We start from the raw sequence: 15,326 nt of genomic DNA on the forward strand, positions 1-15,326 counted from the left end.
CTTCCTGTTGTATCTCTCCGTTCGTTTTAGGTTTATTCTGACAATGCTCTTGGAGCGTAATTATGCGATGTTATATTCTTGTGTTGGATATTTATAAAATACAAATCAAATTAAAAATGGTAATACAAACGAAACGCATGTATGATTGTCTATACACCTATTAAAATATTTTAAAAGCAGTAGCTTAATGAAATTTAAATTAATAAAATGAATATATTGTATATAGTTTTATTAATTACAACAAAACTACTTGTAATTTGTTAAACTTTCACTGTGATTTATCACGATTGATATATAACATGTTTTTTTTTTTTTTTTTAATTACAAACAAAACAGTAATCGTGCAAAGTTGAAAGAGCTTCTTTCGTTTCTATTGGTGATGAAAAATAATACTAACAATAGGAAGTTTAAAAAAATGTGTAAATTTCTGGATGAGCAGCATACAAGGAACTATTGATATAGAAATTATGGTGTTTATATTTGTAATACAATGGAGAAAACTCGTATGTGTAATATTTCTTTAAGTGTACTGAAGTGTGAAATTTTCAACAACCAGAACACATAAACAATTTCATTCAGGAACTTTACAAATATGTTCATCGCTCATTTATTGTTATTATTATTATTATTATTATTATTGGGTGAGAAACCCCGAATGCGTGGTTTTGCAAGGGGTTCTCCCGTTTCCTCCCACGTTCTTCATTCATTTCTCATCATCACCGTCTCCTTTAGCCTAGCCGGCATAATCGTGGGACGTAAAATTTAAAGATTTGATTATACCTACTAATTATACAGATAGACTGTAATTTCATTATACCTGCTGATTCTTTTTAATTACTTATTTACAAAAATCACTTTGAAACATTTTTTAAAAGGTGATTTGTTATTCTTCACCAAGGTTAATTACTGTAATGTATTCGAAGTTCAACTCTCTCCCACCAGGAATCAAGCTCGGACCAAGTGCAACCAAACAGCTTTATGAATAGTATCGCATGAATGCAAGAAAGAGTGTTTTGAAAGTTAATCAATATGGCGGAATGTTTAATCAAAATTTATTTTTTGTTACGAAATTGATCATAGGAAATTTTAGTAATATATATATTTACAACCTTCCTATCTGGGGTCAATTCACCACTTTTGGTTGTTTTATTGGATCCGAACTTAGCGTTTTTTTCAACAGTGAGGATGTATGAGACGTGGACCTACAACTAATGTGGAATCCGAACTCCACCAGGAATAAGCTCCCGAAATGAATCAAACATGGGTCGCAGCCCCAAAGTCGCGTAAGTTAGCCATTTTCTAGTAAGTTAGTAAGTTAGAAAGTACTGCAGGGTAAAGTATTTTCATGAGTTTTGACACTGTTGACCAATTCAATCTCAAATAAATAGTCATGTCTTTTAAACTACAAGAAAATGATGCCAAATTTCAGTAAAATTTAATAAATTTTACAAAATGTGATCGCGGAACAGACACACATATTATTTTTTGCGTCGTTGAAAGTTTTCATTAATAGTAATACGTAATTCTGATTATTTGCAGCAGAAATTGAACAAAAATATCGTTACGAAAATTAAAAATAAAACAAAATAAAAAAATAACAAATCATACTTTCTAAATAATCTCATTTAGTATTTAGTAATAATCTCATACTTTTATTCATGGTGCATGTTGTGGTGTCCTGCAGATGGTCTACTTATAAACTGTAATCGACTTAATTAGGATTTTGTAAACTTCGAGATTTTATTCAATCACGTTTTGAAAAACCAAGAGCAATATTTTGAAGCATAGGATGCCAGGCGGTTGCCCGGTTCACCTTGTAAAGCCCGTTGCTAATAATTCCTCATAATTCATACATATTTTGTTTTAATTTTTCAATATTGTTTGCCATATATATTTACTCTTTTTCTTTGAAAATAGAGTATAACATTTCATAATTAGTTGACTTTGATGCACGTAATATGCTGTTTCTCCAAAGTATAGATTCCCAGAATGGTACCACAATTGCTAAAAATGAGGGACATTAATTACCCACACCTTTTGTATGATGTGTACGGGTGTAGAGTGCTATGCGTTTGCCCACGCCTTCACGGCACACTTCACAACTGACAAACCATTGTTATGCTTTCATAAGTGCACGCAATTAATTGATGTTTATTTGTGTCTAAAGGTGATACGAAAATACCAAGCTTATTGATCTTGGCAGAAAGTAAAACTTTGTCATAACAAATTCCAAATACAATATTTTAGTAATTAATAGTCGATTGTCTTACCTAAACGTGCACTTGTTACTAGCCAACAATACCTTAAAGGGAATTCCTTGCAACAATTGTCAATTTCTAATATACAATGGACATATTTTATATTTATAATAACAACACATTTTCTAAGATGCACATATATTCATCCATATCACGCAATGGCATAAGCACAATGCTAATTATCAAAACAACAGAGCCTATTGTGATTAAGGGTATTCATTTATCTAAAAAGTAATGTAATGTAATGAAATGGAATCTTCAGTCACACGGTTATACCGACTAGACTAAAGGAAACGGCGAAGATTTGAAATGAATGAAATGGTGGACTGAAGAAAGTGGGAGGAAACGGAAGAATCTTGAGAAAACCCATGTGTACAGTGTTTGTCCACCATAAAGCCTACTTGGTGCGTGTTGGGATCGAAGCAAGGACCCCACACCAGAAAAGTAATATGATGTATTTATGCCTAATGACGTGTTAATCAGGATAAACCTGAATTAAATAGGGAATGAAAGTACACTTTTTGTAGTAGTTAAACGTGAAAAAAATATTGAAATTTAAAACTAACTAGCCATATGGTCTATACAACCGAAACAGTCTATTCAATGCCGGGTTCACAAGAACTTGTCGTTGACTTGTGTATTTAATCAACTACGTGAAGTTTCTATTTTTATTCTTATTTCTGCGAGGTCCATCTTAATAGTGTCTTCCCACCTGAACCTAGGCTCTCCTAATGATCGTTTTCCGATTGGATTTCCAGTTAAAGTTTTGAAGGCGTTCCTACTTTCTTCCCTTCTGACTACATCACGTGTCTACCTTAGCCTCCTTGTCTTCATGATCCTACCAGTGTTTGGTAAACGGTATTGATTATGGAGTTCCTTATTATGAAGTTTCCTCCATCCCTCATTCCCGTTCCTCTTGGGTCCGAATATTCATCTCAGGATTTTATTCTCAAATACTTTCAGTCTGCGTTTTTTTCCTCAGAGTAAGTGATCATATTTCGCAACCATACAACACAACATGCATGATTATCGTTTCATATATGTTAAACTTCACATTTCTGTGCATAATTTGTGACCCAATATGTACAAGCATAATACCAGTTCTTCGCACGGGCATAACACTTTCGTTTTTGTCATAAAAGACTAGATTTGGTTTTAAACGGCATCGGAAGTGTTACTTTTTTTCTCAGGAACCCGTCCCAATTTAGATGTGATTCGACACTAATATTGGTCATTTTCGATCATTATTAAGTATTTCCCCTCCCCTAAGTGGCACCGTTAAAGTAAAATGATAAAACCCGTCCCAGTTTAGAACATCATCTATGTTGAAAATTTGATGAAGATTGGTCGAATGATTCGGGACATACAGTCACAAACAAAGTGAAATTCATTCTTATTCAAAGAAAATGCTTTATATACCAAATAGCTCATCTCTGACTTAAATAAATGTTAATATTTGTGTGTTGCAAATAAATAAAGGTAAAATTCACTTCTATAGAAATTATTCCCTTTTCCTCTTTGGAGCAGAATTTTCGGGAAACACGAAATCCGTATTCCCTTATTTTTATTTAAGAGTTTATACCAAATTTCATATCTTCAACCTAAGTGAGTCCCCAATCTAGAAAGGGAAATGTAGATATTCTAGAAATGTCCAGATTTTACCTTTTGAATTGGAGTTTTCAAAAACGCTGAAACTCGTATTCCTCAATTTTATGCAATAGTTTATAATTCGAATTTTACATATCCAGCTTAAGCAAAGCCTCACACTTGGCTGTTTGTGAATAAATAAAGGGAAATTACAAGATGATTGAAATTAATCCAACTTGGAGCGAAATTATCAGAAACGCTGAACCTATTTTTTAATTTTAATTATTGAATCAAAAATCCAATATATTTCATTCAATCAAAAATCTTCTTTTACATATTATATCTGGAGAACTACATATAATGTAGACAAACCCAATCTACCACTTAACTCAGTATAATGTGCTTATTCCTTAAAAAATAAAGGGGTGCAGAAAAATTTTCTGCGATTTAGGGACTGCAGAACAATTTTGTTGCCCCTTATCCAAAACCTAATTCTTGGCCAAAATCGCAATCTTTTGATCAATTTCTTAGACCATTCCTAAATTTATTGTTAAAAGTCTATATATCGAATTTTAGATCTTGAACTTCAGCGAATTCTCACATTGGACAATTTCTGATTAAACAAATACAAATTTGAGTGTGTTATAAATGTACCTCTTTCTCCTCTTTGGAGCGGATTTTTCGGAAATGCTGAAACACGTTTTCGCTAGTTTGTAACGAAGAGTTCATATACCGAGTTTTATCTCCCTAACGCCAGGGACTTCTGAGATACACTATTCTTGAGGTAAATTTTGAACAGCCATTACCTTCCTTATCAAAAAAATCTCTCCTTATCTCTTATCTTCGTGACAATGCAAGAATTATCTCCAAATTTCAGTTTAACTCCTATGATATCTCAGTGACTTGTGCTCACCGTGCTAGTTGAAATTTTACTAGCAAAACATGGTGTATATATACGGAGGTTGTTTCAGTTATATTGAGCCGAAATCAATGTGTAACGTACCGCACACTCGCCATCCATCGCCGTAAGATTTTCAGTAACAGTACATCTTTATTAACGTAGTAGAGCAGTGTGGTCAAGCGTAATCTGATGCCGCCGAAACTATACAGCTTCATTCTGTTCTTTGGTGTTCAGAAATCATATAACAGATCTCACTTCTTAATTGGCAGGTTTGTATTAAGGCAGCCATTTCACCTTACTGCTGTTCGCACGTATCTCCAAAAGTCCTTTCTTACGTGGAGGGAGAAGATTCTGAGAGGGATTAATTGCGACCTTTTTCGACGCTAAGTTCACGGCGTCTCGTGTCGTAAAAATGTATCGAGAATGTAATTTTCGTGTAGTTCGTGCCACTGTCAGTTATATTATATGGAAATATGCGGCACAGGGTTTTGAGTCCACCACACCGACGAGAGCAGTTAGAACCGTTTTCCGAAAGGTTTCGTTATTGTGACCGATAACTGTCTCCGAAATGTGGAGAAATCATCAATGCTGCGTACGCGGTGGCTCAGTGGTAGAGCGTTCACCTCCGGTGCTGGGGTCCCTGGTTCGATCCCAGCTCGCGCCGTGTGGATTTTCTGGTGTACAAACACCGCTCTCATGGGTTTTCTCGGGGTTGTCCCGTTTCCTCCCACTTTCTTCATTCCACCATTTCACTCATTTCTCATTATCACCGTCTCCTTTGGCCTAACCGGCATAACCGTGGGACGTAAAACTTGAAGATTTCATTTCATTTTCATGTCAATGCTGCGTACTACCAGAGTCATGTCCTGACCGAAATGTACCAGCATAAAATTCAAGCATTGTACGGAGAAGACGTGAAATAAGTTGAACGGCACCAAGACAAGGCATCCAGCCACATGACGAAACCATCACTGGAATTTTATCGCCGGATGGAACAGGAAACTACTGCTTTCTCTGGCATCCCTGCCAAGAGTGCAGAGAGAAGTCCAATGGACTATTGTGCTCTCGGACTTCTCAAGCGGCGTCTGTAACATCGTCGCAGTCGCACCGTCACCAGTCTGTGGAAAGCCTATAAAGAGAAGTTGGGTGCAGCACCCATCGTCCAGCTAAGGCCTACCGCTCACTGGCGACAAAACAGTTGCGCAACTATCTCGTCGCTGTCGCCTGCAGTCAGCAACTTCACGGAGACAAAACAGTTTTGTTGCTATACCCTCGCTCACTGGCGACGGCAACAGAAAAGTTGCCGAGCATTTGATATCACAATTTACATAATCGGCAACGGGAACAGTTCATATAATCGCTGGTTTCGGGCATTAAAAAAAAAAAAAAAAACTATAGCCCATTCCAATGGTTAAATAAATAAATTTAAATAAATGAAATAAGACCTACTTGGATAAATTTCAAAGTGCTTCTTTTCTACTAATTTCAAGACGCTCAATCCAATAGAACTATTTTCTTAACATGTCCCTCTCTGGGGTCTCGGGAAAAATAATCTCAAAATTGGGTGGATTGAGCGTCCTCAAATTAGTACGAAAGGTCTATTAGACATGTACCCTATCGTGGGCACCTTTATCATTTACATGATTTTTTTTTTTTTTTTTTTTAATCAATTCACACTCGGAGTTAGCGTGCACAGGTTTTCGAGCGTGTTAAAGGTCTATAAGTTCAAAAAAGTCATGAGTGGAACTAACAATGCGGAACTAAATAATTTGAAAAGATTAACAATGAGGACGGGGGATGGACTCAAACGACATATATAACATTGTTATAACAAGATATTCTAAAATGTTCTTGCAATTTTTAGAAGTAAGGGGCCATGGCTCCCCAGCAAATTATCCTAATTACACCAATGCTATAAAATTTTGGAAGGTAGCGTTAACAAGGGCGCCATTTCAAACTTCGCTTGAGGGGGCAAGAGCACTACACCGACATAAGACTTTCCCATTTTGTACTAGTATATTAATAGACAATATATTAAGAGTATTTATATAGGCCTATATATTTCTCAAACTCTTGGGGCGAAATTGCACCTTCCTGCCCCCCTAAATGACGTCCCTGAGCTTCAATGAGTGACAAAAATAACAGCATTATGTAAGCTAATACGAACAGGAGCAATTATTCGAATCAAAAGATAACAAGAATAACGAAAATATAAAACGACTGGAAATAACTAACAGAACGAAACTAACAAAAGCGGCAATCCGACAACACTGTACCGTAACTGTACTTTCAGATGTTCTACGTTTGGCCATAAAATAAAAATTGGCTTTCTTCGTTCTTCCTCCGTATTCTTCACGTTTTAAAATCGCCTACTTTTATACTGTACAGTTTTTTTTTCTTTTTTTTATATTTGAAATGGAAAGAAAATTGATAATGACAATTTTATCTCTATTTTTCTAGTTGTGGGAAATTAATGAAAGTAGTAGTGTGTAGTACGACAGCGATATGTCATTATCGATTAATGTACGCTCATGTCCAAAATGATTGTCGCATATCTATAACTGTCTTCTTGTAAGAATATAATTTGATAATGATTTTGAAGGGTACTTTTAATACTGATACTATGTGTATAATCGGGAAATGTATATTTGTGGTAAATTTCATAGGAAAAAAAATATAAATACGAAAATTAGAATGAGTAAAACAAAATGCTGCTAAATGGACAATAAAGATTTATTTTCGTTTTATTGTTATTACTCTTTTGACATGAAATTTTCCACATACATGTCTTTGCTGATTATACACATACTAACATTATAAGAAATACCGGGCGAATTCGTTATCAAATTATATTCCTACAAAAAACATATTTATAGACAATAATTTTGGACATGAGTGTATCTATCTGTGTTGTTTTTTCTTGGACGGAAAGCTCATTCTAGTTTCTTACAACAGCAAAACACACTTCCTTCAATAATTTCTTCTTCATATATATTTCTTCTTTAACGCTGGGGGTTTCTCTATTTCCTCAATTAATTTTTCATAGTCTTTATCACTAATTAAAGACATGCTAGTCACTAATCAAAGAATGTGTTAGTTTGTATTGCGAACACTTCTTTTCACGCGGTACACAAGGAACGAACTGTTACGTGAAAAAACTTGTAGAAAGCATTTATTTTTTTATCTTTCTACTTGGCGGTACCTCGGCAACTTTTCTGTCACTGTCGCCTCAGTGAGCGGACTCCCATAAGACTCAATGCATTTAGCCAGAGCAACAAGATAGTTGCCAGTGAGCGGTAGGCCTAAAACACAATCTGCTGCAATTGAAACTCTGATACAGAGCAATTAGTCAGTAGAGGTGGCCTGCAAATCATACGAAACCGGTGGCGGTATTTCCTAGGTAAGTGATACCTTCAAACTCATCTCAATATAAATGAATCAAAATCTGTACAGAAATATCATAGGAACAAAGTTAATATTCACCTTTCTTTTTTTTTTATATAAATACTTAGTTCTGTTGCATCGTTGCGGTTTATTTTCATGCTGCTCAGCATCATCTCTGTATCAAATTGGTAACACTAGGCCTGTGTCAACAACAACACTGAATCCTTGGTGTTGAAACAAAGCATTACGGTGGCAATCATGCTGGGATTCACTGGCCTGTGTTAAAATTGAATATTGTCAAGGAGTCTTAATATTTTAATCTCATTATTGGAAATATTATGTATCTTAATTTTCAGTTTTGGAAGATTATCAAGGTTTGTTTTGTTTCGGTTTTATTATTTTCATTTCATAAAACATTGTGTGTGAACACTGTTAATGTTTTATCTGAAGGGTTTTCTGTTAATATAAGCATTTTGTAATTCTATGTTTTGTTACAACGAACACATTGCTTCGGACAGCGTAATGTAAGTTATGTAAAATTCTAAGTGTTGACATGGTGTTCAATATTTAAGAAGTATTGATTTGCAACGAACACTCTTAATCCCCTTTTTTTCGGGATGACCACCCCGGGGCAAAATCTGTACTTGAAATATTTTTTTTTTTTAAAAAAAAAAGTACAAACCTAACTTTCAAAACAGACTTGACCTACGGGAAAATAATCCTAAAAAAAGGGGGGGAAAGTTTTTGTCGGTACTGTATTGAAAGACCACGTAGCGCATTCAGATAATGTAAATGTCTCACTCTCACTTTTTAATATACGAAAATTAATCCAAAAATTATTTCAGTTGTTCAACGATGTTGCTTAGCAATGGCAAACCTAACATATCAAATAACAAGAACAAACAATTAACAGTACGCACACAAAAAATCACAATTAGATAACTAGTAAAAAACAGTTTCTACAGTTCCGAATGGAACAGCCTAGAATACACTTTTCATAACGACGCCATTCCCGCATGGCCTACAGCAAACTCTACTTTTTCGTCTTTAAGCAGTCAAATTTTCAATAGCAAAATTTTACATTTGCTCGTATCTAAATGTGTCATCCCTTAATATCATTTTCCAAATACATTGAGTATTCTCACGAATATCCTGTGACAAAATTTCGCACTATTTTTCACATAAAAAATAATAATTAAATTTAACAAAGTGTAAAGAAACATACTCTACGTACCTTAAACACTGACCAACTGACGATCAACGTTAGTTGATCCATGGCTTCCATCCCGGGTTCAAAACCAACCAATCACGATCAGACATTCGCATCAAAAGGCCCTCGTCATTTTACACTACCAGCTGGTACCAGAACTTTCAATATATTTTCTCAATCATAACAAACCTCAGATTGAGATCGAAAAGGTAGGGTGGAAGGGTCAAATGGAGAATAACGTCGTATATACCCATAAAAATAGAAGATGGCGCACCTACTTTCTAATAAATCCATAATGATAGGTTACCTTATTATCACACACTTCCTCTTTACCATGTTCGTGACAATCCATGTCGTCACAGGTTAAGATTTCTTCAGAGAAATTCCATACGTACATGTAGTGATTTTGATCTCAATTTTGTGAGCCACCAGCTGCAGTGTAAGCACCTTTTGTATAAATGGTTCATATTAATCCGTGAAAGACAGTCTGGATTAGAGGCTTGGTAAGAGTCATTGAAATAGGTATTAGAGTCATTGAGCTAGTATCTCACAGCTAAATCTTCAAGTTGAGAATTAAGTATTCAACAGCATAATTCTGAGAGACTGCCTTTGTGTGCAGCAAAGGCTGCTGCTCACCTAGTGTACTTTTTTTTTTTTTGGTCTACATCATCATCTACGTCAGGTATGATCCAGTTAATCTATCCTCTTTTAGCCTGAGAATCGTCACACACTTTAGTGTCACATAACAGATATTTGATACACAAACACTCACTTAGGCACATTAACCCCTTGCGTACCAGTGACATCCATGCGGATGTCATGAAAACGTACCCCTTGTATTAATCCTGGAGTTGATGAAATTTATTAGTGGAAGTAAGGTAAGACTTAATTTTGTACCTTTTGTCCTTAGGTGACAGCACCTTACTAGCACAAAAGACCAGAAATTGTGTTGTTACTGCAGATGACAGCCTAAGGGAGCATTCAGTTACAACACACATGTGTTTGTTTCGATGATGAACAATTAGCAACTTCGAGGTCTATCTGGAGATGGGAAAAGAAAAACATGAAGCAGCATAAAATCCCGTCAAAACATCTGAATTTTCCTTTTTTCATTCCAAATGCTCCACAATGCAAATAACTGTTTTCATCAGTAATGTGAATGCTTTTCTCACGCGCACACAATATTTGCGCCTTATATAACGGTCTAGACAGTTTTTAACAGTAAATAAAACAGGTATTGCAGCACCCACATTTGAAACGCGAGGGATTAAGAATGAGACAAAATATATGTTAGATACAACTTTAAATTTGGTTTCTCTTTTACACTCACAGTTCCGTTCTGTCATCTCAAAATCTCCAAAAGTACTCCATAGCACATTTTTGCTGCGTTCAATTGCATTCGCAATATAGGTAATGCAAAATGTGGCTTAAGTTTATGCTAGCAATCTGGGTCTACTCAAACTGTTGTATTAGTAGAAATTCTAATCCCAAAATGACTATTAAAGGAGTAACAACCCAGGTTCACAGTATTTTTTTATGTGTAAGAAAGGTACTATAATAAAAACACTTATGTTGCAATGTTTTATTTTACAGACAGTTGTACTACGTTCAACATGAACCCCAGTTCTTCGTGCATAAACACGTGTATGTTCACGACTACACTGGAGATGGAAAATCCACCGATGTTGAAAAGGAAACTGTGGAGAAGATCATACCAACCAATATCTCAAAGCAAAAGCAGGAAACTCCCGTAAAGGTTAAAACAGAGATAAAGAAAGAGACAAAGAAGGTGGAGAAGAAGGCGGAAGATAAGAAACCAACTCAGAAAACAGAAGAAGCAAAGACAAATGAAGTAATTGTTAACGAAGATGATGAAGCTTACGTTCAACAGCATCTGAACACAGAACTTATGAAAATTAATCCAAAAACTGATAAAGGAAGTAAGACAAAAAGAGATTTAAAGGATGACAATAAGGAACAGGCACAGAAACAAGACGAACAAAAGAAGAAACATAAATTACAATAAAGTAAGTATTTAAAAAAAAGGACGGTTTGCATGCCAAGTAGCCTAACTTCGGACAATAAAAAAATAGGTTAGTGCTTTGCTTCACCTCTGTAGGTGTGTACTTTTATGGAATCCAAAGGTCAAATATATTTCAATCAAATATTTTCTTGTACTCATTATATTTGCAGAATTGCATACAGTGTAGCGAAACGCAAACAATCAATTAACTGAGCATAATGTACTTATTCCAAAAAAAAAAAAAAGAAAGAAAGAAAGAAAGAAAGAAAGAAAAAGAAAAGAAATGAAAAAAGAAAGAAAAAACTTGATTTAGGAGCAGTTCAAAACTGTTGTGGCCCCTGATAACAAAACTAATTATTAACCAAGATCGGAGTCATTTGATTCATTTTGAACGAACTTAAAAATATCATTACGGAATTCTCTATGTCTGTGTGTCTATCTGTCTGTCCGTCTGCCTGTTATTTGCGATTTTTTTCATCTTTGAACCCTGCATTCGATAGAGCATCAAAATCTATAAGAGAAAGTAAGTGATTAAATTTTTCTCGTCACTCTCATCGTTCCCGAGATATTGGCCAAAAATGGCCGATTTTCAGAGATTTAAGGAGCCATACCTTGGGAACCGTAAGTCATACAGAAATCATATTGCTGTTGATCAATATCTAAAACGATTTCAAATGTTTTGGGACCAAATAGCAACCGGTGGGCACTGTCCAACTGGCCACTAATTATTATCGTTACCAAAATGTCTGCCATCTCCTTAGGTATTGACTAACACCAATATAATCTCTCTATGACTTACCATTCCCGTTATATTGGCCAAAAATGGCCAATTTCTAGATATTTAAGGAGCCATAGCTCGGGAACCATAAGTTGTAGAGAGATGATATTGATGTTGATCAATACGCAAGAGCATGGTAAATATTTGGTACTAAATAGTAACCGATGGCCAATTGAATGGTGGCCATCAATTAACATCGGTACGAAAATGTTTGGCATTCCATTCGGGATTGATTCACACCAATATCTTCTGTCTCTGACTTGCCGTTTTCGTGATATTGGCCAAATCATAGTACCGATTTCGGGAGATTTAAGGAACCGAATCTCGGGAACCGTAAGTAGCACAGATCATATTGATGTTGATCAATACCTAAGAGGTTGTTGAACATTTTGGTACAAAATAGTAACCGGTGGCCACTTATTAACTCTCTATTGGCCAACTGGCCACCGTTCTCCAGATATTTGCCAAAAAGTTCAAATTTCTAGATATTTATGCAGCCATATCTCGAGAAGTGTAAGTCATAGGGATATTATATTTTGCTATTTTTTTGCGAGAACGAGAAGAAGGTGCGGACAAAAATATTTACTTTTAAATCTAGGAAAGATGACAGCTATTCTTCGCGACCCATCTCTCCAGTCTTTTTAATTTCGTTCTGGCAATGTTCTTGGAGCATTCTAAACTGGTTTTTAATAGTTTCTAAAATTTTTGGCCAAGATCTGAATATTTTGATCCATTTTCATTTGATCATTCCTAAAATTCTTGTTTTTAAACATACGTTTGTAAACAGTAAATTATAAAACTATAGGCTACATAGTCATGGTTTTGGTGGCCAATATAACAGAGATGTGAAATGTTCATTATATTTTGAAGTTCAAATTTGACTCATGGAAAATTTCAATTTTGGAGTTAGGACATTTGGAATCTAAGCGGTCCATGTTTCTAAAAATTTTAACAAATCATAATTTGTCGGTTACTTTGTGGTTAGCATACGCATTTCCATTTAAAATAAAGTGAAATCGTAGGCTTTGAAACTTGAAGATAAATACAGGGTGTTTCAAAACTCCCTTGCAACCCTTTTAAAATCCGTAGGGATGTATTTGTATTGAACTTGTTGCAGGAAATATACAACAGGGCTAAGGGCACACACTTTAGATGATGGTTCGCGGACGGCGGCCATCTTGAGATTCATTTTTTTAAAATGATAAATTATTGTGTGATGCATCACCTTAAATTAGAATTTGCCCAGGATGTCCACCTGAAATCAGATTTCAAATATCTTTATTTGGTGAGAAGGTATGGACAACAATTGATGTTTGTCTGTTACACAATGTGCTCCACATATGGCACAGGGTGACGTTGCGATGACACTGATTGAAATCGGCTGCTACTGCACGGGGACTCCCACCCCACAGTTTGACAGTCTGGATGCCTTGCTCAGTTGTTAACGGTATGGTTCACCATTTGCAAAAGGACGAATAACTTATCAACAAATAAAGATATATATATATATATATATATATATATATATATATATATATATATGTGTGTGTGTGTGTGTGTGTGTGTGAGAGAGAGAGAGAGAGAGAGAGAGAGCAAACTAAAGCGCAGATTGTGCATTCCGTTGAGGCAAACCGTTATCGAATGAAATCCCACGTCTCACACAGTATCGAAACTGAAAAGGAACGACAAACTTCTGAGACAACCAACCATGTGTAGACAAAATAAATAACTTCAGCCCCTAAGCGGTAATTGATATAAACATGTAATAATAATAATAATAATAATAATAATAATAATAATAATAATAATAATAATAATAATAATAATAATAATAATAATAATAATAATAATAATAAAGTGGAAGTAAAGCAGAAAACACACATGATCGTTGGCCTATGAACAGGTGTAATTATAATTTCTACGATCTTCGAGGATTATATACACCATCGACTTGGGTGACTGGAATTCCGTTTACTGCCATCTGTTGCTTGTCCTTCAAACTGTTTAGTTGTACCATCAACTTACAGTACCATCTATTGACAACTTTCCAAAATGCATGTCTTTCTCAACGGTTGAATGAGTAGTGGATGAAAAGTAAAACGCGTCTAGTATGTTTCCACGAAAGAAAATATTACGCTTGAGTAAGAGGTAGGACCAACAACGATAAAATTTCTCGCTTCAATTTATTTAGTAATGCAACATTTTATCAGGAAATGCGAACAAAATTTTCAAGCGTTTTCGGAAAACTTTACAAAAAGAAAACTCAGGATCAGAAGTGTAATACATGTTGTAGGTTTTTCCTTAAGCGATTACGTACTCATCCCATACGTTGGAGCTATTAATGGAATATTTGTTTCTATAATAAAAAATCGCGTATGTGGTATTTTAAAAAATTGTCAAAAACAAAACTTGCTAAATGAGGATGCTCTCATGGGAGTGATTCGTGCAACGTTATAGGAATAATAATGAAATATGACCAAAATTGCATGAGCTGTTTTTGAAAATGTAGTAAAAAGAAGAACATCATTCTGAAGAGTAAACTACACTTGTTTTTTTTTTTTTCGTAAGGAATAATTTACATATTATTGAGCTCGTATTTAAATATTTATTTTTAAATATGAGCAAAATAGCATAAGTCGTTATTAGGAAAATCGCCCGAAAAATTTCACCCCAATAATAAACGACTCCTCGTGAATTCTTTTTAGCACGTAACACTATTAATGAAATATTTATTTATGGAGTGTGAGCAAAACCACCTGAGTCATTTTTGAGAAAATCGTCGAACAAAATCTAACCCTAATAATAAAGTAACCCTCGTAGATTTTTTAGGACAAATTAGTTATTTCATATTCTCAGGTTATTAATGGAATATGAAAAAAAATCCTCTGAGTTGTTTCTGAGGAAATCATCGGACAAAAACTTACCCTCAAGAATGAACTACCTTCTTTTTTTTTATCCCATGGCTCGCAATGGACTATACCAGATAATGAGGTTGTTTATGATAAATTGATTTATGACTATAAACAAAATTGTTGGAGCCGTTTTTGAGAAAATCGTACTTTCATTATTATTATTTTTACTCTTAAGTATCCTTATTACTAGAAATAGGAAGAAAATCCGAAAAAAATAAAACCTTGGATGAGCTTCTCAGGAATTTTGTGGAAGCGGACCCTTAGAAAAGTGTT

General features: G+C 34.9%; 1 protein-coding gene across 1 annotated transcript in view; it reads left to right on the top strand.

Moving 5' to 3' along the window:
- LOC145673866 (uncharacterized) overlaps nt 1-15,326 on the top strand; it is a 34,906-nt gene that overhangs the window by 15,127 nt on the left and 4,453 nt on the right. Inside the window, exon 3 of the mRNA XM_081743644.1 lies at nt 10,934-11,367. Within this exon, the coding sequence (XP_081599770.1) occupies nt 10,934-11,366 (433 nt within the window). The 3' untranslated portion in view covers nt 11,367. The remainder of the gene's footprint in view (nt 1-10,933; nt 11,368-15,326) is intronic.

This window comes from Thermobia domestica, chromosome 17 (genome assembly GCF_964235325.1).
Source record: "Thermobia domestica chromosome 17, izTheDome1.hap1.1, whole genome shotgun sequence".
Classification (NCBI taxonomy): domain Eukaryota; kingdom Metazoa; phylum Arthropoda; class Insecta; order Zygentoma; family Lepismatidae; genus Thermobia; species Thermobia domestica.